Source organism: Plectropomus leopardus, chromosome 1, assembly GCF_026936395.1.
Source record: "Plectropomus leopardus strain MGB_pleo_1.0 chromosome 1, ASM2693639v1, whole genome shotgun sequence".
NCBI lineage: Eukaryota > Metazoa > Chordata > Actinopteri > Perciformes > Serranidae > Plectropomus > Plectropomus leopardus.
The window spans coordinates 23,625,484-23,650,600 of NC_142176.1; the positions used below are offsets into that span (position 1 = coordinate 23,625,484).

Below are 25,117 nucleotides of genomic sequence, written 5' to 3' on the forward strand. Positions count from 1 at the left end.
GTTTACATTTTTAATGTCCTGGGATGCAAGAAAAATGTCTGAATTATCTCTGACAATAAAGTGAAATCTAATCTAATGTAAGTAGCATACCTCAAATACGAACTGAAGTGCAGTACTTGAGTAGATATACTTAGCTACTTTGCATCACTGCTCACTTACATCACTATGATGCAGAAGGTGAAACATCAACAATGTTTTGATTACAGTTGCAACAGCAGCAGATCCACCAAGGCCTCTGTAAAATACTGACAACAGTAAACGGTGTGTGGACGACATGGACAGGCTGTAGATTTAATAGCCAAATGATCACTTGAATGCTGCTTACTTAGCCTACTTTTAAAGAACAAACAGTAAAGCGACAATAAATGTAAATGGGGACTTCATAAACTGTAAATGGCCTCCCTCTCGGTTTGGGAGCCACCTCCCTGTGTCCTGCACCTCCACCCCTCCCTCCTCTCTCCACCCCTCTCGGTGTTATCCCACCGCTCTACCGGTGCGCTCAAAAGCGAGAGCGCAGACGGAGCAGAGAGGATGCTGGAGAGCTAAAAAAAAAAAAAAAAGAGGAAGAAGAAGAGAGGAGCAGGAAAAAGACCAGGGAAAAATCTCTGCGGTGGTATGTGGATGCAATAAAAGCACCCCGTGATCGCAGCATCAGCGTCCGATCAGCGATAGAAGTAGAGAAGAGCAGCGAAAAGAAAACGGAGCGCCAGTTCGTCCCCCCGCTTCAGCCCCGCAGGGAGGAGACACGCAGAGGAGGAAAGATTCCCCTAAACGCAGTGAGAGCGTCGGATGAGGAGAAGAGGAGAGCGGAGGGCATTGGATAGGCAACAACAAGGAGTAAGTACACACAGAGAAGAAAGTTGCTCTCAAGCTTGTGGTGCAGTTTGTGAACAAGTTTCAGGACATCACTGCTGCTCACACTTCAGATTGACTGCATTGTTTTCCATGTCTGTAACCCTTTGAAACCTGAGCAAATTATCATGATTTTTTTTCAAAAACATGGGAAGAAGGCAAGAAAAATAATCTGAAAATTAGTTTTAAAAAAATACATGACCTGGGAAAACTGCTTTGGAAATTATTATAATTCTCTAACATAATTTTAAATATGTAATTGTGATAATATAAATATATTAATTTACTTTTTTAAAATTATTTTCTAAATCTATCTATTTCTTGCAATTTGTGGAACATTTCTTGCTCATTTCCCTTTCCACGTCTTAAATCCCACCGATTTGCTCAAGTTTCACGTTTTAATACTTTCAAGCAGCACAGACAAACAGGTGTCCATCTACGTTTCAAAGGGTTAAGTTATATTTTCATAAAATGTATATTTTTAAAAAAAAGCACATCTGTAAAAATCACATCATCTTAAAGCTTGTGCAACTTCAGTGCCGGCCCTAGACATTTTGGGGACCTTGAGCAGGATTTGGTATGGGGTCCCTCTCTCTGTATTGTTTTCACATTGCACTAAACCGACTTCCATATTGTACATATTAGTTTACGTGGTTATTTGTACATTATGTGTGCTCAAAGACTCAAGTGAGACCTATTAGCAGCAATACTGTAATTAAATACTGCAGAACTACAGACTGCAGAAAAATTATGTATTTTTCTATTATGCTCTTACTGTATCTTTTTTTTTAACCACAGAATCCTGGAAGTGTTTATTTTGTAAGGGACAGCAAATTATGTTACTAACTTAACCTGAATAAATAATCCATTTAGTCCATCTCTGAGCTAATTGTTTCGTCACTATTTGTTGGCAAAAACAACATGAAATGTCAGTTTTATTTTAGGAAATTACATTTTTATTTAGTTGTTGTCAGCAGCAAACCTTAGGTAGGGTCGGCTCTGTGTAAGTTGTTTCACTGAGGGGCATTTCGAAAATTTGAGGACTTTTTAAAAAAATAAACAAGCTCTATTTCAGGGCACTCTGGCACCCTATTCATCCTTAAAATTGTGTTTTTCTTTACTTTCCGGATTAATAAGGAATTGTGATAAAGAATATAAAAGTAGTAAAAAAATAATAGTAGCTGTCAGTAATTAATATTGAATACAAAATGTACTTTATTGTATTTATGTTATATAGATATAGATATTTACAAAAGACCGAGCGACGCCACTGGTTCCACTTGCCTTACTTTTCCATCTGGTGAGAGCTGACAGTGTGTGTGTGTGTGTGTGTGTGTGAGTGAGTGAGTGAGTGAGTGAGTGAGTGAGTGAGTGTGAGAGAGAGAGAGAGAGAGAGAGAGAGAGAGAGAGAGAGAGAGAGCGCCTGATTGTCTTTGACTCGAGCAACTCGACTCTGCACGGCTGCACTGACTGCATGTTGGTTTTAAACCATTAAATATTTATTTAGCTAAAATATTTCAACTTGTCAGACAACCAAAATGGTCCTGAAGAACTCCTTAAAAACATCTGTTTCAGTTGTGACACTCTTAATATTATATATATCAGAAGCACTTTTGAAGCTCATCATATTTGTTACTTGATTATCGATTGTTGTGCAGAAGAGACTCTGAGGGAACACAAAAGGAGCCAGAGTCCTTCTAAGGTGACCCTGATGAAAGATTATTTCATTCGGGTCACCAGCACATACTGTTTATGCTTTGGTCAAACCTTCACGTGGAAGGTAATCAACCTGAGTGCTTTCAGCCTTTTTTCATTCTTATCCTAATACAATTTTGTACATTCAGTATAAAGACTGAGTCTTTCAAAGAAAAAGGCGTACTGTAAATCAGTGCTCGTTGTGATTAATGTCAGTTTGTGGAAACCATATAGCGTCACCTGCGACCTCTGTATAGCAACTGGAATATACTGTGGACTACAATGCACGTTTATTCGGGGGGCATATTATATGGTGTAGTTTTAAGGAGATATCCCACTTAAACGATAGAATTGAAATGTTTTCCAGTCCGATGTAGCATCACTTTTCATTCATTTTATTATTATTTTTGTGAATATTTCACTTCTCACGTCTCTTCCATTTGAGTGATTTTGAACAGATGCCTCCTCCTGTCCCTCCCATATCCTCCCCTTCTCTTAGCTGCTCTCTTCTCTCTCCTCCTCCATTCATCCCTCACACACACACACACACACACACACACACACACACACACACACACACACACACGCATACATGAACACACACACATTCATACTCTCGGGTACACAATAGGCAGGGCCAGGACTATGAGGGTGTCCAGGGGTGTCACAGCCCCCCCCAACATCAGATGGCCCTAAAATCTGATGGCTTTATATTGCTATTTACTAATAATAAAAACAACAAGTAACTGAAGGTGAAATATTATCTAAGGCAGAACTAATATTTTCATAACGCATTTATTTGCCGAAGCACGTATAATTCATTAAAAGGTATATCTGCAATACTTTTGGTTGCTGTGGAGCTCCTGACACAATCTACTGCAGTTGAGCAGTGCACTTAACAAACCCAACGGTTCCAAATTTTCTGATCTATCAGAATGGTATGCCTCAGAGCTGATCAATTTCTTTTATCTATGCCAGCATGTTTTTCAGTTGCACAGTTGCACACTGCAAAACACTGAAGTCAAACTCATGTGCTATGCTGCTGGAAACTTGGTGAGGAGGAAGAAACAATCTGAAGTGTGGCTTCATTTCACAAAGAAAGACAACAACAGTGCTGCTTGTAATGTCTGTAAAGTAAAGATGGAAATAATTCACTATACTTATTTGTGATTTTAAGATTACTAGAAGATAGCACTGCACTATAAATATGCATCACCTCACTCCTTATCTCTCCTTTCCAAATATAAGTCTGATTTCAATTTAACAAGCTTTATTGGCAACGATGTGTATGTCCTGTTGCTTCACACTCACAGTCCATCATCAAACCACTGGGGGGGACTTTTACAGAAGGAGCAGACATAGAATAAACAGTATATTTACGGGACGAGAGGACGCTGGCGTTGTGTGGTCCGTGTTACAACAGTTTACTTTAGTATTTAAGTAAAATGTATTTTTTTTGCTTTTGTTACTATTACAACAAACTGTTTTTCAAGAGTGTACCACTATCTGGACAATAATACGGATTCTACCGACCTTGGTGGCTCTACCTACCTGCTGCCATTTCCCTCCAACTCCGGCGATTAGCAGGCTAACCTCCTGCTGTCAGTGCACCACTACTCGAGGAACCCGTCTCTGTCCATTGCTGTCAATGTGAGGTATACACCTGGACAGCCTGTCTGTTGTTCCTGGTGCAGTTTGGCCTCACCGCCTAGCCCTGGGAAACACAGCTAGTTGCTAGCCAGTAGCCCCTCAGTCAATGTAACGGCTGCTAGCGAGCGCTAGCTGGTAGCTTAGCTGCTAACGAGACGGCCACAGTCCCGCCTGCTTCGCCCGGACTCCTCGCACTCCCAGTTCCTTCGGTGTTCATCACGACCTACTCCTCCTGGCTCCGACTCCTCCTGACATGTTGCTGATGAACTTTTTGCGCCAGGTAGTTGCACCACGTCCTCGACTGCCGGCAAACAGCACGCGTACACTCTCCACGGGCATGATGTTGAGCTATTCCCGGACCCGACTGATGAAATTCAACAATTGTGCCGCTCCAATGTGCATCTCAGTCATCAAACGACTTGGGCTCCTTCTTCGAGCCCGCTACATTCACGATAGCTCTCTACGAAAGTTTGTTTATTCCCGGTTTGTTCACTGCATCCGGGTCAGCCCAGCCGCGCGCACCGTCGCATCTCTGTGACGTCACCAGAACGCTGTCGCCCTTCATACTTGTAGTCATGGAAACAGAGCATCTCCGCTACACACCGAGGGGGGGGGCAAAACATGGAGTTTATTTCAGTCTGCTTCATCAAATATCAAAATTGAATTGTTGAATGCAGACTATTTTACAAACAAATCCTGTCTCATACATGACCGTATCCTAGACAAGTCTTTGGCCCTAATGTGCCTCACAGAAACCTGGCATCAATCAGATGTTTTCTCCTTTCTAAATAAGACCTGTAATTCTGGCTATTATCTCCAGAGAGTCCGCAGCACAGGCCATGGTGGTGGTCTGTCTGTCATCTACCACAGTGACTTAAATTTGTCTCCCCTGCCACTGCCTGAACTGTCATCTTTTTAATGCCTGGCTTTTAAATGCAAGTCCCCTTTCCCCATGATGATGCTTCTTATCTACGGACCACCCAGATTAAACCCAAATTACATCTACCAAAATAATAATACTTGGAGATATGAACATCCATGTCAATACACCTTCTTGCCATTTGGCAGCTGAATTCATTAAACTGTTAGACTGTTTTAATCTCAGACAACATGTTGATGTGCCCACACACACACTAGGGGCCACACTCTGGATCTGGTCATAATTGACTCTGCCCCCCTCAGCAATCTCCTTGTGTACGACCTTGGTGTGTCTGACCACAAGGCCATCTCCATGGAGCTGCCATTCCCATCCCCCCACATCAAGCCAAAGCGCCAAATCTGCTTTCCAAATTTGAAAAACATCAACCCAGACACCATGATCCAACAACATTTTTTTAAATTCCAGTCTGGTTTCCACTCTGCCCACAACACAGACACAGCTCTGGTTAGGATCACAAATGACCTGCTGATGGCTCACCCCCATGGCATACTACTCAACCTGCTACATCACACCATCTGACTCACTGACACCACTCTCCAATGGTTTCACTCATACCTCACTAACAGAACAGAATATGTCTCAATGGGAGGTGCAAGGTCCCGGACACACACTGTCACCTGGGGGTCCCTCAAGGGTCGGTCCTCGGCCCCACCCTCTTCACGCTCTGCATGCTCCCCGTCAGCCATGTCATCAGTCAATATGGAATCTCATTCCACTGCTACGCTGATGACACACATTATACATGAAATGGGACACACATCCCCCTGCAGCTTCACCACCAACTTCATCATCATCACCATCTCTGTCCACAATCATTACCTGTCTGGAGGTGATAAAGGCATGGATGAAGCACAACTTTCTGCAACTTAACAGCTCCAAAACTGAAGTCATTTTAGTTGGTACCCCTCATCAGATCCAGTCATATCATTCTCTGGTCAGGACATTCCCCTCTCCTCCTCAGTCACCAACCTTGGTGTGAGATCTGACCCTCAGCCTACCTTTGAGGGTCATGTTAAACAGGTCTGCAAAAACTCCTTCTACCACCTCAAAAATATTGCCAAACTTCATCCAACATTCACCCTTTCTGATGCTGAGAAGCTTGTCCATGCCTTTGTCTCCTCCAGACTGGATTACTGTAACACACTTCTCATCAGGATCCCCAGCAAGAGCCTCCTACAAAACAGCGCTGAGAGGATCCTGATTAGAGTGTGGAAATATGAGCACATCACACCCATCCTCCACTCACTTCACTGGCTTCCCACCTCTGTCAGAATTGAATTGAAGGTCTCCCTCCTCACGTACCAGTGCATCCACGGCAATGCCCCCCCTTACCTGAAAGATCTGGTCACCCCACAAACCACGTCACGATCCCTCCGCTCCACACACTCCAACCATCTCCGTCCCCCCGGGACTAAGCTACACACCGTGGTGGATCAGGCCTTTTGCTCTGCTGCCACTCGTCTGTGGACCATCTGAGGGCACCACAGTGTCGAGACTTTTAAAAAAGGACTCAAAACGTCCCTTTCTAGCAAAACATATGACCTCTAACTGGCTTCTCGCTGGATGATCTTCTTGCTTTTATGCTCCTATTTATGACTTTTAAATATGCTTTTATTTTGATTGTTTTTTTAACTGTTATTTTGGTTGTATTTTTATCTGTTTTTATGCCAATCATTTTTATCATGTAGCACTTTGAGATTTGTTTCAAATGTAAAGTGCCTTAAAAATAAAATCTATCATTATCATTATTATTATTATTATTATTATTATTATTATTATTATTATTATTATTATTATTAATATTAATATTAATATTAACACAAGATTCCCAAAGCAATTGAGAAACTCTCCAATCTCTCTCTCCTCCACTTTTTTTTTCTGTAAACAAGTAAAATATCAACCCCTTTTCCCAATTATACTCTTTCACCAGACAGATCAACAAGCTGTCTTCCTTATTCACTCTTGCTCCCTTATGTTCTTCAAACCACATCCATCCACTTACATTAAAGAAGCACAAAACTCCCATGACCTTCTTTCCTCTTGCCTTAAGCATACCTTTTATTCTCAACTACTTGCTGTATCTTATAAAAGCACAAACACATTACACACCCAAGTGTTGCAGCATGAACGGGAGAAAATGCCTGAGGACTAAATGCTGGTCCCTGATTCATGCTTTCATCAGTGTGAGGATTTAAAGGCCATTTCAAGGCTTTGTCTGTGATTTATTTATAAGGGTTTCTAAAATTAAAAGCTAAAAGTGTTTCACTGGAGTAAGACAGCAGAGACAGGGAGGGGAAGAAAACCTCTCAATGCCATTTTCTCATTTTCTCATCTGACAGTGGCAGCTCCAGACTTATTGGACCCTAAATCCGCCACTCACAACAACAAGCCCCGCCTCTCCTTCTCCACAAAGCCAATCACACTGACTCCCCGAGAGGAGAGTGAGGTGAGAGAAAACAGAGAGAAGTCCAGATTTAAAAGTAATTTTTTAAAATTTAATTTTTCACAAGGTTGTCCCACATTGGGAGAAAAATGTCCTTTTGGTATTATTATTGGTAATTTCAGGAGACCTTCTGTATGTATGTGGGTTCATTGCTGAGTTCAAGTGTTGTACGTAGGTGGTTGCCACAGTGATGAAATGGAAGACGGTGTCGGCCATCTTTCTTTTGGTGGTTCTGTACCTGGTGATTGGAGCAGCCGTCTTTAGAGCCCTGGAGCAGCCTCACGAGAGGTAAGCTGGTTAAATATATCACTACCCGTCTGTCTGCCTCACTACCAGGAAGGCCAACCACCCACCCATTTATTCTCTTTTCATCCATTCATCCCTTTACCACTGTTACCTCTCAGGCATTTGATCCATGTAGGGCTGGGCAATATGGAGAAAACCAAATATCACGGTATTTTTTTTACCAAATACCTCAATATAATGACAATACTTTAGGATTTACTTTAGGATTGGTTCTTTCACAAAAAATTAACTCAATGAGATTTTTGAGAAATAATCATCAGTGATGTGGATGTAATGACTAAGTGGGTAAAAGCTAGTGCTGTCAAAAGTATTGACTTATGGATACACTTCAATTCAGAGTATTTGAAACTGTTTTAATACTCACTTTTTGCAATATTGATACATTAGTGTCAGCGGTGCTTTCTCTCTTTCATAGTCACATTATAGCCTTGTTATATTTTTTTTATAAAGTTTAAAAAATGTATGCCGTCAATTTTTTTTTGTCTTGTGGTAAGAAAAAAATGTACAACATTTTTATGGTTTTCAAAGTGTTGTATTGAAGTTTGAAATTCCACTAGTTGGTATTTGCTCTATAGCCATCAATCAGTGACACAAACTCAGAAGTGTGGATTCCTATTGTGAAATATATAGACACTAATACAAATAAGCCTCCAAAACTTTCTCTCCTTTGTCTCTCTCAGTGCCCAGCGTTTGGCCATTCTGTCCCAGAAGCTGGAGTTCCTGTCCAGACATTCCTGCGTCAACCACAGCCAGCTGGAGGAGCTGGTTAAGGTGAGCCTTACGTCATATGATAGTTTCTTTTGGATTGTTAAGGCACTATCTTTGCAAATATAAAAAACCTTACACTAAATCAACAAAACAATATACATCTCTAGCAGAAGTAAACAGTTCTTGCAAAACACTTAAAACTCTGAAAATTGTGTTTTTGCATTTACACAGTACACACAAACCATTATTTGTATTAGCACAACAGAAGCATAAACTACGCACTGATAATGCAAAACACATGTGCACGGTTAGTATAATGCAATACACTTGTCATACATGTAATAAACACACACACACACACACACACACACACACACACACACACACAGTGTAAGTATAGATGAAAGTACAGATGTGTAATTTGAACACAACATACTATTAATAAAAATAAGGCAGAATAGTGTCGATTTTTTTTCTCAAAAATTTGATTGTTGCCATAGTGATCAGTGTCTGGATCAGTATTTGAATGATTTGATTTTTGTTTAGTTTTTTCAACACCAAAATGGTAGAGGAAACTGAAACGAGCTGGCAAGTGTTAGACATGAATAAGGCCAGTGTTTTCAGCGCAGTCATTAACTTTATATTAAATTGGCAGTCTGATAAAGTAGAAGTACTTGATTTGCATCTAGTGATGTTGCCCGACCTGCAGCGTTCTGAGTTATTAATAACTCACAGAAACATTGCTCGCAATAGTCCACCTCCCACCCTCTCTTCCCTCTCTCTATCACAGACGCAGACACGCAGAAAGTCTTAAAGTCTACTGATTGGTTGATTAGCTCATATAAATCTTTTCTTCCTTGTGGGTCTGGCCATAAGACTTCATCCACATACCACTGTCCAGCATTGGCCTTCATAGTTTTCAAAATGTTTGCCTGCGGTCTATTTGTAGTGCTCAAGCTCTGATTTGTAAGTGAACTCATTATCTAACTTATTATCTCTTATGTGTCAATGTAGAGAGGCAATTGTCAAAATAGTGTTGCGATTTAGAGACCAATGTCCAGAGGTTTACTGAAAGTTTGTCATTAAATTGCAAGCAGAGAATGTGCATTCAGTGCGGCACACTTGGTAAATGCACTGGCACAAGTGTTCATGATTTCAGAGTTGCAGTAATTTCAGCACCATGGACAGCTCCTTAAGCCTAGTAGAAGGAAAAAATATGGCTTGTTTTTTCATTAGTCCAGTCCTGCTCCCATTTCTGAACTATTAAACCTTTCCAGGGCTCCCCACATTCACCTTAATGCATTCTCTGTGACAGCCCCAGATTTTCGCCTCGCCCACAGTCATCTCAGGTTTTGTACATTTCCATCTTTAATTCATTAGACAGACAAGCACACAAACACACATTCCTGCCTGCACTGCTAGAAGAAATGACTCAAAGCACACACTTAAATGTTTCATAATAATGGTATAATAACAGCAAGACAGTAACAATGTGTGTTTTTAACCAGAATATGAAGGTGTCCAATAGACTATTTGATAACTGTTGATCTGAAACTCAAATCTCCCTCTCTCTCCCTACCAGCAAGTTGCGTCTGCTATCCGTTCAGGAGTGAACCCTGCAGGGACACTGACCAACCACAGCAGCCTGTGGGACCTGAGCTCCGCCTTCTTCTTTGCCGGGACTGTCATCACAACTATCGGTGGGGCACGGACACACACACACACACACACATATATTTATATATCTGTATTTTGGGAATATTTATCTTTCTGATGTGTCATCCTCTTAATTACTTATTATGGTATGAATTCAAATAATTTAAATGTCCTTTTGTGTAAATGTTTATTCATGCACACTCCTCAGAATAAATTTGTTATGGTCATTAATGTAACCTACTGCTATTTTAAGTGGAGGGGTCACTGATTCTATATCTGTTTCCTGAATACAATCCAACTAGTACTCAGTGTAATCTCAATACATTTACTTTATACAAACATAAACAAAAGTACACTAACAGAGATTCATCTCAATTTTTGCTTTATATTTGATCATATCGCTTAGCTTGCTATGGATACTGAATTATTTATTGGTAGTTTCACTTACAAAGATCAGTGTTTTTATTGTTATTGAAAGCATGAAATGATGATCTGTATTTGCAGTTTAATGGGTATTTGGAGGCATTTATTTCGAGAAAATAAAAAGCATCTACCATGTATCGATGCAGAAAAGGCACAAACTGGAGCATTAAAAATTCAACAGAATGCAGGACATTACGTTTTTGATGCTAAAAAGTTCTGAGTGATGAGCCGCTCTCCTCCTACATGTTGAAACAACCCTTGCTCATTTTGGTTTTTCTTCCTGCAGGTTTTGGGAACATCTCCCCCCACACAGAATGTGGAAGGATTTTCTGTATCATCTATGCGTTGCTAGGGATACCTCTGTTCGGCTTTCTTTTGGCTGGTGTAGGAGATCAGTTTGGCACCATCTTTGGCAAGGGTATCGCCAGAGTGGAGAAAATGTTTGTGGTGAGTCTGACGTGATTTACTATATTTTACAGGAGAATTCACATAAGTTTATGGTCTGCAGGCAGACAGTCCATATAAGCTACCCTGAATAATTTACATCAAAGCACTCTCGACAATTTCCTCAACCATAGCTTTTAGATCATATTTACAAAAGGCAAATATCTTATTCGCACTGTTTTAGTCCTGACGTCAGCTGCTTAAAGACTGATCTGCTGTTCTGCAGCCTTACAACCTGCTTTTAATCAAGACTAGCAATCATTAGTGGTGTATAGCTTAAAGCAATATTGTGCAAGAGTTGATAATTTTGCAATTTGGCACCCATACGCCTGCAGGATTGCAACTGTATTTAAAATGCTAAAACTATCTGAATGAGAAGCACGTCTGTCTTAAGTTCACACTTATGAAGTAGCTACTGTGAATAATTTGCTCTCTAGTCTTGAATGAAATGAGCAGAAATCTGAATCCAGAGGGTGTAATTTAGAATAATTTGCTCCTTCTGCTGCTCTCATGGCACCCAAGTGACTCAGTAATGAATATTATGATTAAGGCTGAGAACAGAGGACAAAAGTTCATTATGTGTTTGTGTGTATGTTTGTCAAAGCCTTATTGCTCTGTGTCCAGATTGTGCAAGACTGCAGCATTATTATTAGCATTATAAAACAAAAAACAACGTTAGAAGGAAGGAGGACTTTCACAAGGCTTAAGAGTTTCTTAAGCGGAGAAGAAAATAATGGAAAGACAAAGAGAAAGAAGAAATATTCTCCAAATGCTGGATAACAGTGAGTAAATGTAATGCCACAGATTAGATGGTGCAGCCCCCGCCCAACACAATAACCCTTTAATGGCAGAAACAATTTGGCATAATATTTGGCAGATGGAAACATGTTACAGTGCAGCACTGTGATTACACTAACAGCTCTTTCACAGTCTCATATTGTGACACAGTTCATTTAAATTCCTTTTGGGAGTTCACACTTTGCAGGCTAAAAAAAAGGGCGGGTTTGTGACAACCAATCACATCTGTTAAAAGAATGTGTCATGCCTAGCAACAGATTAACCACACCTCCTCACCAAGATAAAATTTTTCTGTCTCCTCCTTGCTCTGAGACCTTTCCTAAATCACTCTTAAGCTAGGACTCCTTACGTGTTTGTGCATACAGCCCCAGATCTCTACAAGTTGCAAAGGTGCCTGTTGCATCATATTGCTGATTTTCTCTTCATCTCTCTTTCTCTCTCTCTCTCTCTCAAATTTAAATTCAAATTCAAATCAGCTTTGTTGGCATGAATGTTTTTGTTGCATTGTTGCCAAAGCAACAAGAACAGTTATTAAATGAATAGATACATTACAGAATATATATTTCAGACAAATATTATATACATACTGTTAAGTTACATAGAAACATTTAGTGTAGAGCTTATTTCTCTTTGCTTATGACAATATTCCACATATTTTGCTGCTAAAACTGCACACTGACTTTTCTCCCCACATACAGTAAGGCAGTTTCTGAAGATTTGGAAAATGGATAAACGCAGGATATATGTCATTCACTTTTTCAAAGAAATGTTAAATGTTAAATCTTTGTATTTGTTACAGTGTAGTAGGAAGTCTCTACTTCTCTTTGATGACAGAGTGAACACAGCCTGGCCTCCCTGGCCAGGCTGTTCTGCCTGTGACGGCCTGTTTCTATGGCCAGGCTGTGTCCACTAAGGCTGTACATTGTCAGCGTTTTCCTTTGTTTTATATCTGTCACTGTGGTCAGGTATTCTGCCAGCACGTATTCTCTGTTTAGGGTCAAATAAAATTTGAAATTTAAACTTCTCTCTCTCTCTCTGTCCTGCAGCACTGGAACATTACTCAGACAAAGATTCGGGTCATCTCCACCCTTCTGTTTGTGTTGTTTGGCTGCCTGCTGTTTGTCGCGCTCCCAGCAGCCATCTTTAAACATATTGAGGGTTGGTCTGTACTGGAGTCCCTTTACTTTGTGGTCATTACCCTGACTACCATAGGATTTGGAGACTTTGTGGCAGGTAAAAACACAAAGCCAATGACTGAATACCAGCACAGACAGACACGTTAAATCTGTCTGCCTCTCTGCATCATGCCTGCATATCTCAGTAGTCTACCAGATATATATATCACAGTCATCGTCTCCGTCTGCCTCTTGTCTCCATGTCTAGGTGGCTCTGAAATAGAGTACTTAGATTACTATAAACCAGTTGTATGGTTCTGGATTCTGGTGGGACTGGCCTACTTTGCTGCCATCCTCAGCATGATAGGAGACTGGTTCAGAGTCATCTCAAAGAGGACAAAAGAAGAGGTACAAAACTGCTGTATTCATTTAATCCTTCATTCATCGCCTTTTTTTTCTTTTCTTTTATCCAAATTAATTAATTTCACAACTCCCTTTTGTTACCTTTCTCCTTTTTCTCTCTACATACCTTTTTATCTCCCTATGAATATGTTTCCACCCTCCTTGTCTTCATGCCACTCAATTATAGTGCCATATCCCCACCTCAACTTTTGCCCTCTGCTTAATTTCATTTCAATGATAAGAATGTTTTCTAATCCAATCCACTGTCTGCCACCCAAACACATAAACGCTTAAGTCTTATGCCATTACCATGAGCATCTCCAGAGAGAGTGTGAGAAAGCGGTCATTTGGACAATGTGTGATGATGTCTCTACCAGAAAATGTATCAAGAAGCGTGTGTGTGTGTGTGTGTGTGTGTGTGTGTGTGTGTGCGTGCGTGTGCGCTCTAAATATAACACAGCTTATGCAAACATTGTTTCCATTAAGGAATGTGTAATCGAAAAACCCGAATAATAATAATGATAATAATAATAATACAGTTGATAGCTTTATTGTAATTAGATTTTGTTGGTGTTGGATTGTTAGTGATAGGTGAGTGTGAATAAAGATTTGGTCACACATTTTAGCCACTTCTTAATTACCCATCACTTTCAGAAGAGCTTCAGGGAACAAGACTTTGACAAGAACAGGCTGACATGACATGGTGTACTCATTTGGTAAACGTAATTAGTTGAAAGATACTGGTTTACAGATGCTAAGCAGTGATGTATGATGCATTGTGTGTGTGTGTGTGTGTGTGTGTGTGTGTGTGTGTGTGTGTGTGTGTGTGTGTGTTGTTCACCAGTGCTCCCCATGGGTTCTCATGCTGAAGTCCTGCTATTCTACCTCATAATCTTACTGGCCTGTAAAAGTGTGCGTGTGTCACATAATTCGGCACTGTGATATAGTCAGAATATGAAGTGTGTTCACTTCACACAGAGTCCTCTGTTGCCCTGAAGTGAGACTCAAATGGCTTCAATCCCCTTTTAATGATATAGTATGAGAAAAAAACTGAAGCATGTATCCCATTAAAGCACTTAATTTTCCTGGTTAAACAAACCTCTTCCTTACTGTATGTCAGCCTTTTCTTTTTTGTCTCCATGCTCATCTGCAAGTGTTTCATAAAACTGGCCCTTTGTCTTTTTTTTAAAAAAAACCTGCCTGTATTAATTATTAGCAGTTCGCCCGTCATCATGCTATTAAGTGTCTTCATAGTGTGTTTTTAACATGTTTAGAAAAAATACAGTGCAGAGCATAAAGTTTCACTATGGAGACCTAAATCTAATGTTACTGCTTTGTTTTACATTTGATATATTGAGTTAAAAAATGCAGTGTAGTGAGTATAATTCTTTTTCATGAATATATATTTACATGTAAAGACAGTTATGCAATGACTGTATTTTCCTAAACTGATTTATTGATAAATTAAGTTTTTGCTCGTTCTTGGAGTTCATTAATTCTTGTAGAATATATTTTAGTTCACTTAAATGAAATGAGAACAACATCTGGCCCTGTTCCTACATAATGTACATTTTGCTGCTATTTTTTTTTTTTGTGTGTGTGTGTGTGTGTGTGTATGTGTGCGTATGTGAGTGACATTTTCTATGGCTGACTATAATGTAATTGACTTGACTTCCTGGTCAGTGACGCTGTCACTCTCCATTTCTCTCTCACTCTGTGTTTTCTCTGTACAACACAAAACTGTCACGATCTGGCTCAGTCAATATGACAAATAGGGTGTCCATGCACTCAAAACAATCATAACTAAGCTCATATTAACTCAAATGAATAATGGAGTTTATAGATAAGCAACATCAATAATGAAACTCATGCATGTATGTGTCAGTTGTGCTGCTGAAAGTGCAAAACCAAAAGGCAGCATATGCAGCATTAATGTCTGCTGTAGAGAGGGAGAGCGAGTTAACACCTAGGGCAGCTTTTATAGCTGGCAATGCCCAGGCAAGCTTAATAAAGTCAACGACCGACCAGTCAGCCAAGTATCTAATGTGGTTGGCCAGGAAAACCTCCATGACAGTGGGAAGTGCAACAGAAAATGCAGAAGTATGCCACTAATATGCACTGTATGTAAGTTATTGTTGTGTTTACAGTACTCTAGATAGTTGAAGGACCATACCATGGGTTTATGTTATAGCCATTATGCCAGAAAAAGCATTAAAACATCAAGATAATACACAGTAACTGCCAAAAAGATGGTTCTCTGTGTTTTTTCAACAAAACCTCTATGAGGATTTTAATATTTAAACTCAATAGAAACCACTGGCTGCCCAAAAGTGACCCAGAAAGTGTTGCAGTGTTGCTGCAGTAATGCACAGTCCTGCAGAACACTCTTGTTAAAACCCTCTCTAAGACAAAACCACCTAAGAGGCCCTTTAAAGGTTATTTATAAATTCTGTTCCACGTGTTCTCTTCTACTCAGTTTTTCTTCTTATCTCTTCTTATTTTATCTTTTTTAAGGTTTTGCTCAACATTGCATACGTTCAAGAATCCAACCTGTCGCTATACTCTGTGCTCTCTAATGACTTCACTCTCTGTGTCTCTCCTGACAGGTCGGAGAGATCCGAGCTCACGCTGCAGAGTGGACAGCAAATGTCTCAGCAGAGTTCAAAGAAACACGGCGACGTGTTAGCATTGAGATCTACGACAAGTTCCAGCGTGCCACCTCAATTAAACGTAAACTGTCCTCTGACTTGGGATCCAGCCCCGGCCCTGAGATCACTCTGCCTAAGAGGTCTGTGTTGGTCAATTTCAACGATGAACGAGACAGGAACGAGAAGGAGGCCGGGCTGCAGGGCCTGACGACACCTCTGGCTAGAAACGGCGGTTTGTTCATGAACGGTTTGGACCCGGAGAGAGGAGACATCTCAGTCAATGAACACCTCAAGTAGAAAGAGGAAAGTCAACACCTTTCCAGATCTTTCCAAGATCGTTCCAGGTGTCATCGTAGGAGGAGTCGGTGCTGAAAATAACGTGTTTTTTATTCACAACGGAAGTAATAATGAGAATGTGGTACTTTGTACGCCCAGCAGAGACATCTTCACCCCTCTGCAGGGATGTAAGCCTCCCTAAAGAACACTTAAGTGGATTTTTGACAACGGGACACTTTTCACCACCTTCATCCCACCAGTGAAACAAAGAGCAAGAGGAAGAACATACAGAACATTGTTTGATCTTGTTGAAAGTAAGAAAGCAAAGTTGCCCACTGCTGAAGACTTGGGATCAATTAAACCTTCTCTAACGGACAAAAGAAATTAAGATTTCCAATATATAGTATTCATAAAATTACAGCATTTGGTGATCTAATATGTCCATAGTGCCTGTCTGTGTGTGCAGCTCTCCGGTGTTTTACTTTATTTAGGACACATTTTTACTACATAGTTTTACAACTTATGTGAATTAATTTTTGTTTTGCGTACTTTTCTTTCTTTCTCTCTTGGACAGTTGATAGTTTAATGGCAGACAGGACACATGGGGGGAGATAGAGAGAGAAAGAGGGATAAGACATGCAACAAAGGTCTCTGGCTGGGATAAAACCACGGACGATGCAGATAAATCATGCATGGCTGTATCCCTCAACCATGTTTTTAAGAAAAACTTTTCTATCTGTCATCTGAATGCAGAATGACACTGACAACCATGGTAGACTGTTGAGTGAAACAGCAAATGACATGTAAGAAATGTAACTTATATGGTTAACGTGTCCACATACAAAAGAAACGTGGTGACAACGTTTACTTAGTTTTACACAGGACCAAAACACCACTCGTCTGGGGGAAAATTTGGTATTGGTTTCTAAAGAATTAGCGTCCCACATCTGATGTTGAGTTTAGGAAAGTAGTTAAAATGGCTATGTTTAGGAGAAGAAACATGAAGAAACAACTCAAAGTTCATTTGGTTTTACACGGGACACAAACACCACTCTCCTGGGGGGGGTCCTGAGTTGTTTGACCTTTCCACTACCTTACCCTGCCTTGTTACACAGACTTTTGGTCTTTATACCACTTCCGCCTTTTCTCCTGTCAGTGCATTGGTCACCTGATCGCAGCCTTCATGATCACAGGGCTTATATACAAATTATGTGGGCCTATGATTATGTGGGTTTTATACAGATTATGATGCATTACTTTTCGATGATGAACTACAAGATGGAGGACTTTAAAGGGGAGAGGGATATTTTGTGCCAAATGACTGTAAAGATTGTGAAGATGTTGATTTGGTGGGATGTGATATTTATCAAACTACATGAGATGAACCAATGTGCTATTGAACTACAAAAATGGAGGATTGTCATATTGATCAACATACAAACTCTGAGGACACAAGGTTAAATCAAAAGAGAAAAATATTTGGAATGCTTAAAAAATTCATACCTGAAACAAAACTGAAATATGAACCAAAAAAGCATGTGCAGCAGTTTAAACTCTTTCAGTACAAAGCTTCCACTGAACAGCTGAATCAACTGAATGTATTGCGGAATCCGAAACTTTTTTCTGGCATCACTATGGTCATTTTACAGAGTATTTTAAGGATATACTATGCAGGATTTTTCACTCATGCAGAAGCAATCCCTCTCACTTATCTCTTATGACCCACTAGAGGTGTGTGGCGGTGTACTGAGACTCTGCTCTTTGCCTGTATGTTCTTATTTTCTGTGCTTAGGTTTATGGGTTAACCCTTTGAAACTTGGGCAAATTGGTTTAACATAATTCGAAAACATAGGAAGAGAAACTAGGGTAAAAATGGGGTTAAAAAAGAAAATGACATCAAGAAAGTGCTAGCAAATTAAATAATGTATTGTTTTCTTCTTTTTCTGTAACAAAATTTTAAATATCTAATCAAGAGAACTACAGATATACTTTTTGAGACATCTTTTTTGACGATATCCTTGAAACCCCTCCCCCCCAGCAATTTTTTCAGATCATTGTATTAGTTTTCTATTGTCTATTACAGTTGGGTTTCTAAAAATCATAACCATTACCACTGTAATATCGAAAAACAGTTCTGTTACACATACTTACAGTACACACAATCATTTATCATTTGTGTATGTTTTTTCTCAGAGTTTTGTATTCATTTTAAATAATTTCAAAGTATAACTTCCTTCCCACCATTCAGACATGTTTTTGAGAAACTTCAGTGTTATGTCTGTCTTGCCTTTAAACTGGAGTTTGTGTAGCTTCTGATCAGAACCAATAATTTAAAGACTTTGGCCACTGTGGTTTCCAGTCATGTTAGTCCTACAGTCCTGTTATTTGGGCTGTACTAAGTCTTTATTCTTACTTTAGATCTTTTTATAATGCTGTTATCCCAACATTGTGGTTTTGATAGACCAACTCTTTTTATTTTCACAGAAGAGGAAGTTTAAATGGATGTAGTTTAAAAAGAAAGTGGAGCACTGAATGTCATTTTATGAAGAGATTTGTCAAACCATTGCTGTGCCTTAAACTCTTTACTCTGCCAAGCACAACACACTGTGAGACGACATTTATCAGTAACAATTTTTTTTACTTCAACTGCTGAAAATTAGGTGCCCAGTGCTGTTCAAAAACCTACATCAGTTGTCCCACTGGCCTGGATCCGCATGTGGCCATATTCACCAAATATTTTGTGATTTCTGTCATACTATCATATGCTATATATGGCTCAGTGACTTAATAAGAAGACTTAATTTCAAGTTTGACTGTTTTATCTGTTTTGGTGGCAGGAAGCAGAAAATGTCCACATATTTTGGGAAATCCAGAGTGTCATACTGGCCTCTGCAACAATTTGTTACTGCTGTTTAAGCAAATGTTACTATTTACTCTCTGATGATGAACTGTAAGCTGCTATTCTCCATTTGCACAATGTAGTGTACTTTCCCCAAGTTTGTAATATACCGATCACACTACACTGTGCAAGTAGAGAATAATGTAACACATTGAATTCCCTCTCCGAGTGGTGCTAATTAAAGTGTATCTGATCTCTATCTGTCATGGTCCGCTGTCATACCTCTGGTGTCCTGAGAATGTTATATCTCTACTTTAATCAATTTTCTATGGGCATGTTTAAATGAGATGAATGCAAAATTCAGAACATTAATACAACCACTATTTTCTATGTAAAGATATTGTTGAGCAATGATGTCCTGTCCAGAGAATGAAGTCACACTCCCTCAGTGTGCGCTGTAATCTGAGCTTCTCTGTGCTTTGTTGTGGTAGTTGGTCCGACCTTGCATGCATTTGCGTCTTTGAGTGTTTCTCCCACTGGCTAGCTAATCACCTCTACTCTGTGCTCATACAGCGTTTACCACTGACAACGCCCCAAGATGTTGTCATAGAAGCACACCACCCACCACCCCCCTAGGTTAACACCAGTAGCTCTTTCACCCCTGTTACTGTTGTTAGTGCTCTCTGTGTTGTTAGCACCGTCAGCTGCTATCAGCTGGCTCAGCCACCTCCATGTTGAGAGAATCCAGGCTCAGCCTCCGAATCATAGAAATGCTCTGAATGTCACATTCAGCTTCTTTAAACAGTAAAAGTGAAAAAAAAAAAATCATTTGTATTTACATTGTTAATGGCTTGATTTACAGATGTAAATTTACCCATTGGCAAGTCATGATTTCAGTGTTACAGTACAAGAATATAAATTCAGACTGCCCAGCTCTCACCCTCTTTCTCTCTCTCTCTCTCTCTTTCATACACACACACACACACACACACACACACAATGAAGGTTTTCTTCCCTTTGTGTATGCCTGCCGTTGAAAATGCACTTTGATTTAAAAGCCTTTGAATGTGACATGTTATCCAGTCCATCCAATCAGAAGGCGCTGATTTATGTGGCATCAATAACAACTACACGGTTTAACACACAAACTTTTCTCTTTAATGATCCAAGCAGGATAATTTAACCCTTAGATTGCTACCCACATACACAAGGAGTGTGAAACTATTTCATATCAGACGGCTAGATTAGGTTGACAGCTGAATGAAATGAGCCATGTTGAGGATTTACTGAGATAATAAATAAGAAAGATAAGAAATAAATTTGTGGTGCAGCTTGTAGTTTGGTAAAAATAATACCATGAGAACAGCAGGTAAAAGTCACAATGAACCAGAAAAATTGCTGTAAGAATCCAGTACAATTTAAATTATTAGATTTTTTTTTTCTAACCCTAATTAACTTGTATCTCTGAGAAATTATGTTTGCCGACGTTCTAATGCGTCTTTAAGGAGCCCACTGGACAGCCTAAGCGAAAGTCCTATAGATGTTTTTCTTTCTTTTACTATGGCAGGTTTTAGCAGTCTGTATGACTCAGCACAAACATTTCATGGAAACAGTAGTGGCGTTACACTGTGTAGCAGCTGTTGGTCTTTGCCTTCTTCTTGTTAGCAAACACGACATTGTCTCACGATCCTCCTCATTGTTAGCCGTGCTAAAACTTAACTAACTTTTATTTCTGCTAATATGCTAAACATGTTAATGCTTTTAATCACAATGAAAACTGTATTTTTCTAAACTGTGTGTTTGTACTCACAGATGAGAGTCTGGGAGAACACATTGTAATAATCATGTCAGTAGAGCCAATCTAAACACAATGTAACAAAGACTTTTATATGATACCTGACTTGAAAATATACACAATTCCAATTATTTCTCTGTTTGCTGTCTTATTCAAAGTGCTCGACCTTTGCTGCTGAGAAGAATGTGTCTTGAAATCAGTCAAAAATGTCAGTGAGAAACTGCTGCCATCCTTACAGAAATATCCAAACAATAGACGACAGAAGCTCTTTTGATCTCCATTACAAAACATTTTTTAACTCGGTAGTTGCTGTGTTATATCATACTTCAGCATTAATTTAAAACTTTCTAATTTACTCATATATTGCAGCATGTACAGCTTTGATTAGGAGAGTGGCTACCTGGCATAAGCACGGCAGATTTAATGCTAATATTTGCAACACTTAATGAGTAACTTACAGTAACACCACATTGAAAAGCAGTAGCCACTTAAACACAGAGATGGCGCTATAGGGCCGCAACAAAGTCCCTCCTTTCTACTGCTCCTGCATTTTACACAGAAACAAACGATGGCGGCGTCATTTCGCTCCAGTGTGTGGTTATACACTGTATCGTGGCATTCCGCAATCAAAAGAGGCACAGCGGGCGTGACTGTTACCACGCGAGTCTCCGCCTCTAGTGTGACATATAATATATGCATTATAACATAATAACAATAGCAAAGGCATAAGATGCCATTAACAACCATTCACCGTCTCTGCTATATGACACCTGACCTCGTCCTCTGCTAAAGGGGTAAGGAGCTCCCGAATGTCATTGTTTTTGTGGTTTGCGGACATTTACAGCTGCTGTTCTTCCTTGAATCAGCCGCTGTGCTAACAGCTGCCCAAAATGACTACAAATAGATGCGAAACCACAAAAAGATGCATAATGACTACAAAGAGAGCCAACACCACCACAAAGTATGTGAGTCTTGCTCCTCTGTAGGAGAGGTGGTGGGGCCCTCTGCATATCTTTGCCCAAGGGCCCATTGTCTCATAATCTGCCCATGCTTAGAGATGCGAGGCAGAGATGCTGCGTGCAGTGAAAGAGACAGGTGCATTCTGGTGTTCTGAAAACAACTGGAAGTTTTTGGACTCTGGCCTGCTGGTTTGTTGCAGTCAGTAGTTAGAGCCGCAACAGAGGGCGTGACACACAACTCACATAGGAAATTTCGATTTTAAAGCTCTGTCACGGCCAATTGCTGCAATTTGTGCTAAACTGGCACTACTTATTTTGAACAAATGCCCATAAATCCGCCTAATCACAGAAAAAGCGCTGCTCCAGATAACTTCAAAATTTCCCTGGCATTGCTCATGTCAGGTTTTCCTCAGATACAAAGTAATCTAGTGATAGCTGTCTGTACCTCCATGGGGACATTGTGAACAGGAACCACTAATAGCTAAGTCGGCATACTTTTTCGGGAGAAAGATTTCTGTATTTCTTTTTTCTCTAGCAGGAAAAGGTGATGCCATGCACCTCTGTGCACAAATAGGTATTTAGTAACATTCAAATTAAAATCTGATGACATTTAAGGGGTTGTTTAGTCACTGTTAATCAGATCTGATCAAACCTTACCCACACGGTGCTCATGAAGCAAACAAGTTTTTGAGTATTAAACTTTTGAATAAATGGTACATCAATTTATAAAAACAAATGGTCTTTTTTTCAGATTTTATCGTTGCATGTTCCTTTTCAGTCATGAATACTCTAAGTTACAGAGGAAAGGTTTCCAGGGGCTTAAAATATTTCTTCTGGATGTACTGACAAACGTATTCTCATCACTGCCAGACAAAACTCTACCATACATTTGGAAGCGCATTAATCAGCATCTTCTCTCACACAGTTCACTGCCAGTTAACCACTGAGTAATTATTAGTGTTTTAACTTCCTGGATGATTGAGTGGTCTGATGAGAGTGACCGGCCAGCGGCAGCAGGTCATATGATGCGTGAGGTGAAGTTATCAAAGCAGGAAGTACCGACCAGAATCAACAGCACACAGTCAGACAGATACAGTACGCTGGCTCATTTCACCATGACATTTTTTCCATTGTAAGAGCCCATCTACACAGCCAAGGTCGGCTCACGTAATATCCACAAATAAGTAAGCCTGAGCAGCTGAGATCCTAAAATCTGGGTTAACTGCCAATGTAAGAAGCCTGACCCCTGTGGAACAACCTCACTGACCCCTCGTCCACCCTGAGACATCAAGATATTGGACTCAATAGTCTCTAAAATGTATGATACACATAATTCTTGCCCATCTATTAGAATAGTTACTGTATGAGTTACTTACACCCATTATATATATATGGCATATGCCACATGCAAGTGAAGAAAATTCCAGAGTTCTCCTGTAATTATAAGATTGACCATTTTTTTTTAATCTCATACAGTTCGGTTAGGAGGGGAGACAGAGGATGCTGTAACATGGGATAATTGTAACATTTTCAATCTCTCCACCCAGGAACAAGCTGCAAATCACCACATTCACTCTGCACATGCTCAGTTTAGCCCTTGCTCCTCACGTGAGGAATTAGCACCCTGTGGCAGACACAGCCTGCCACAGGGTGCCTGATATGCCTGCTTTGTAATTATAAAACTTGTATCACATTTATTATGTGTCTGTGTAGATATATTTCATACATGTTGTTGGTGGTAATGTTTTAGCTGTTAGCTTTAAGGTAAGCTAGTTTGTGGCTTCAAGAGTATGGGTTAGTTGTGTCAAAATGTTAAAATATGTTTAAAAGAAGATATCTTTTTTTTTTTTTTTAATTCTGTGCTATATAATTTCATTATTTTGTTCAACATAATGAACGTTTCAAGGGTTGGAGTTTCAGTGGTATTCTTGTGTTCTATAAAATTATATAGGAAACGTTTTTTTTAAAGATGGGAAACTTTTCTTACAGGCTAAGATGAGCCTCTCACTTTGCACTAACTAATAACTAATCCAGACAGAATAAACTACACAGACAAGCGCACATTAAATTTAATTTAAGTCTTGAACAAAAAGCTTTCAATGTTTTAAGAATTTGTTATAATTCTATTTTTATAATGTTAGGTTTCATCCAAAGCTATGTTGGGGCATTGCAATATTTCACCCCTTGTGTTTGAGACCACACAATTTTCTGTTAATGTTTCAGGACAGCTACACCATTTAATAGAGGACACATGTAACTAGTATGTAGTACATTTTGAACATAGTGGCTTAAAAGAGCTCTATTTTAACAGACAGAAATGTCAAAAATGTTAGAACCGTCCCGGCACCCCTTTGTATGTACCTTACCAAGGTCCACTTAAGGTTTTCGAATAACTGATCTTTGCAAATTCTTAGTTTTTCTCAGTAAATGTCTCTATAACGTCAAATTTAAAGAAAGCTCACACAAAGCTTCATGGAGCAGAGAGCTTTAGTATCTTCCTCTGCCTTTTTGCCACAGCACTATATTTATAGCACAAGTCTTTGAAAGTAATTTCCCTGAGGAAGGTTAATGTTTGAAAACATTATAACTACAGAAGTCAGATGAACTGAAGCGTCCAGCGGCTTTTATGCTGGTTTTATTCTGGTTTCTATTTTTAGTTTGGTGCATGTGGAGGCCATTCTTTGCTAGAATGGTGCTGTAAAAATACCTGGGGACACTGGTTATTAAAAATAGCTCCGAGAGGAGGTGGTGAGTGAAGGGAGGCAATCCTGTGAGAGTCAGACATGCTGTAGCTTCAGTGTGAAGTCGAGCCAACATGCTGTTTTATTCCCCTCTAAAAATATACATTTGTAAGAATTCTTCTTCAGTTGATTCATCAACTATTTTTGGAGATCTTTTCTCATCTTCTCTCCCTCTCACTAATCCAGCTGTGCCACTAACTGCTTAAATATATATTTTAAAAATGCAGATAAAACTAAAATTTGCATTCAATGCCTTTCAAGGCCCCCAATCCCACTGAGGCCCTAAGTATTGGGCATGCAAATTGTAATTAATGCTTTAAGACATGTAAATTCATCAGTATAGTCTGCAGTGTGTTTAGGCCCAGATACACCAAACGGACATCAAAGTGGTGACAAAGGCCAGCTGGTGTGTTGCCTCACATCACCT

General features: G+C 39.7%; 1 protein-coding gene across 1 annotated transcript; it reads left to right on the forward strand.

The window, feature by feature from the left end:
* Nucleotides 1-701: 701 nt before the first annotated feature.
* On the forward strand, nucleotides 702-18,229 carry LOC121944085 (potassium channel subfamily K member 2-like). The gene is made up of 9 exons (XM_088078165.1): nucleotides 702-837; nucleotides 7,477-7,583; nucleotides 7,756-7,868; nucleotides 8,567-8,657; nucleotides 10,177-10,294; nucleotides 10,960-11,120; nucleotides 12,962-13,148; nucleotides 13,299-13,438; nucleotides 16,039-18,229. Coding segments are annotated over exons 1-9 (1,257 nt in total). The 5' UTR covers nucleotides 702-836; the 3' UTR covers nucleotides 16,378-18,229.
* The last annotated feature ends 6,888 nt before the right edge of the window (nucleotides 18,230-25,117 follow it).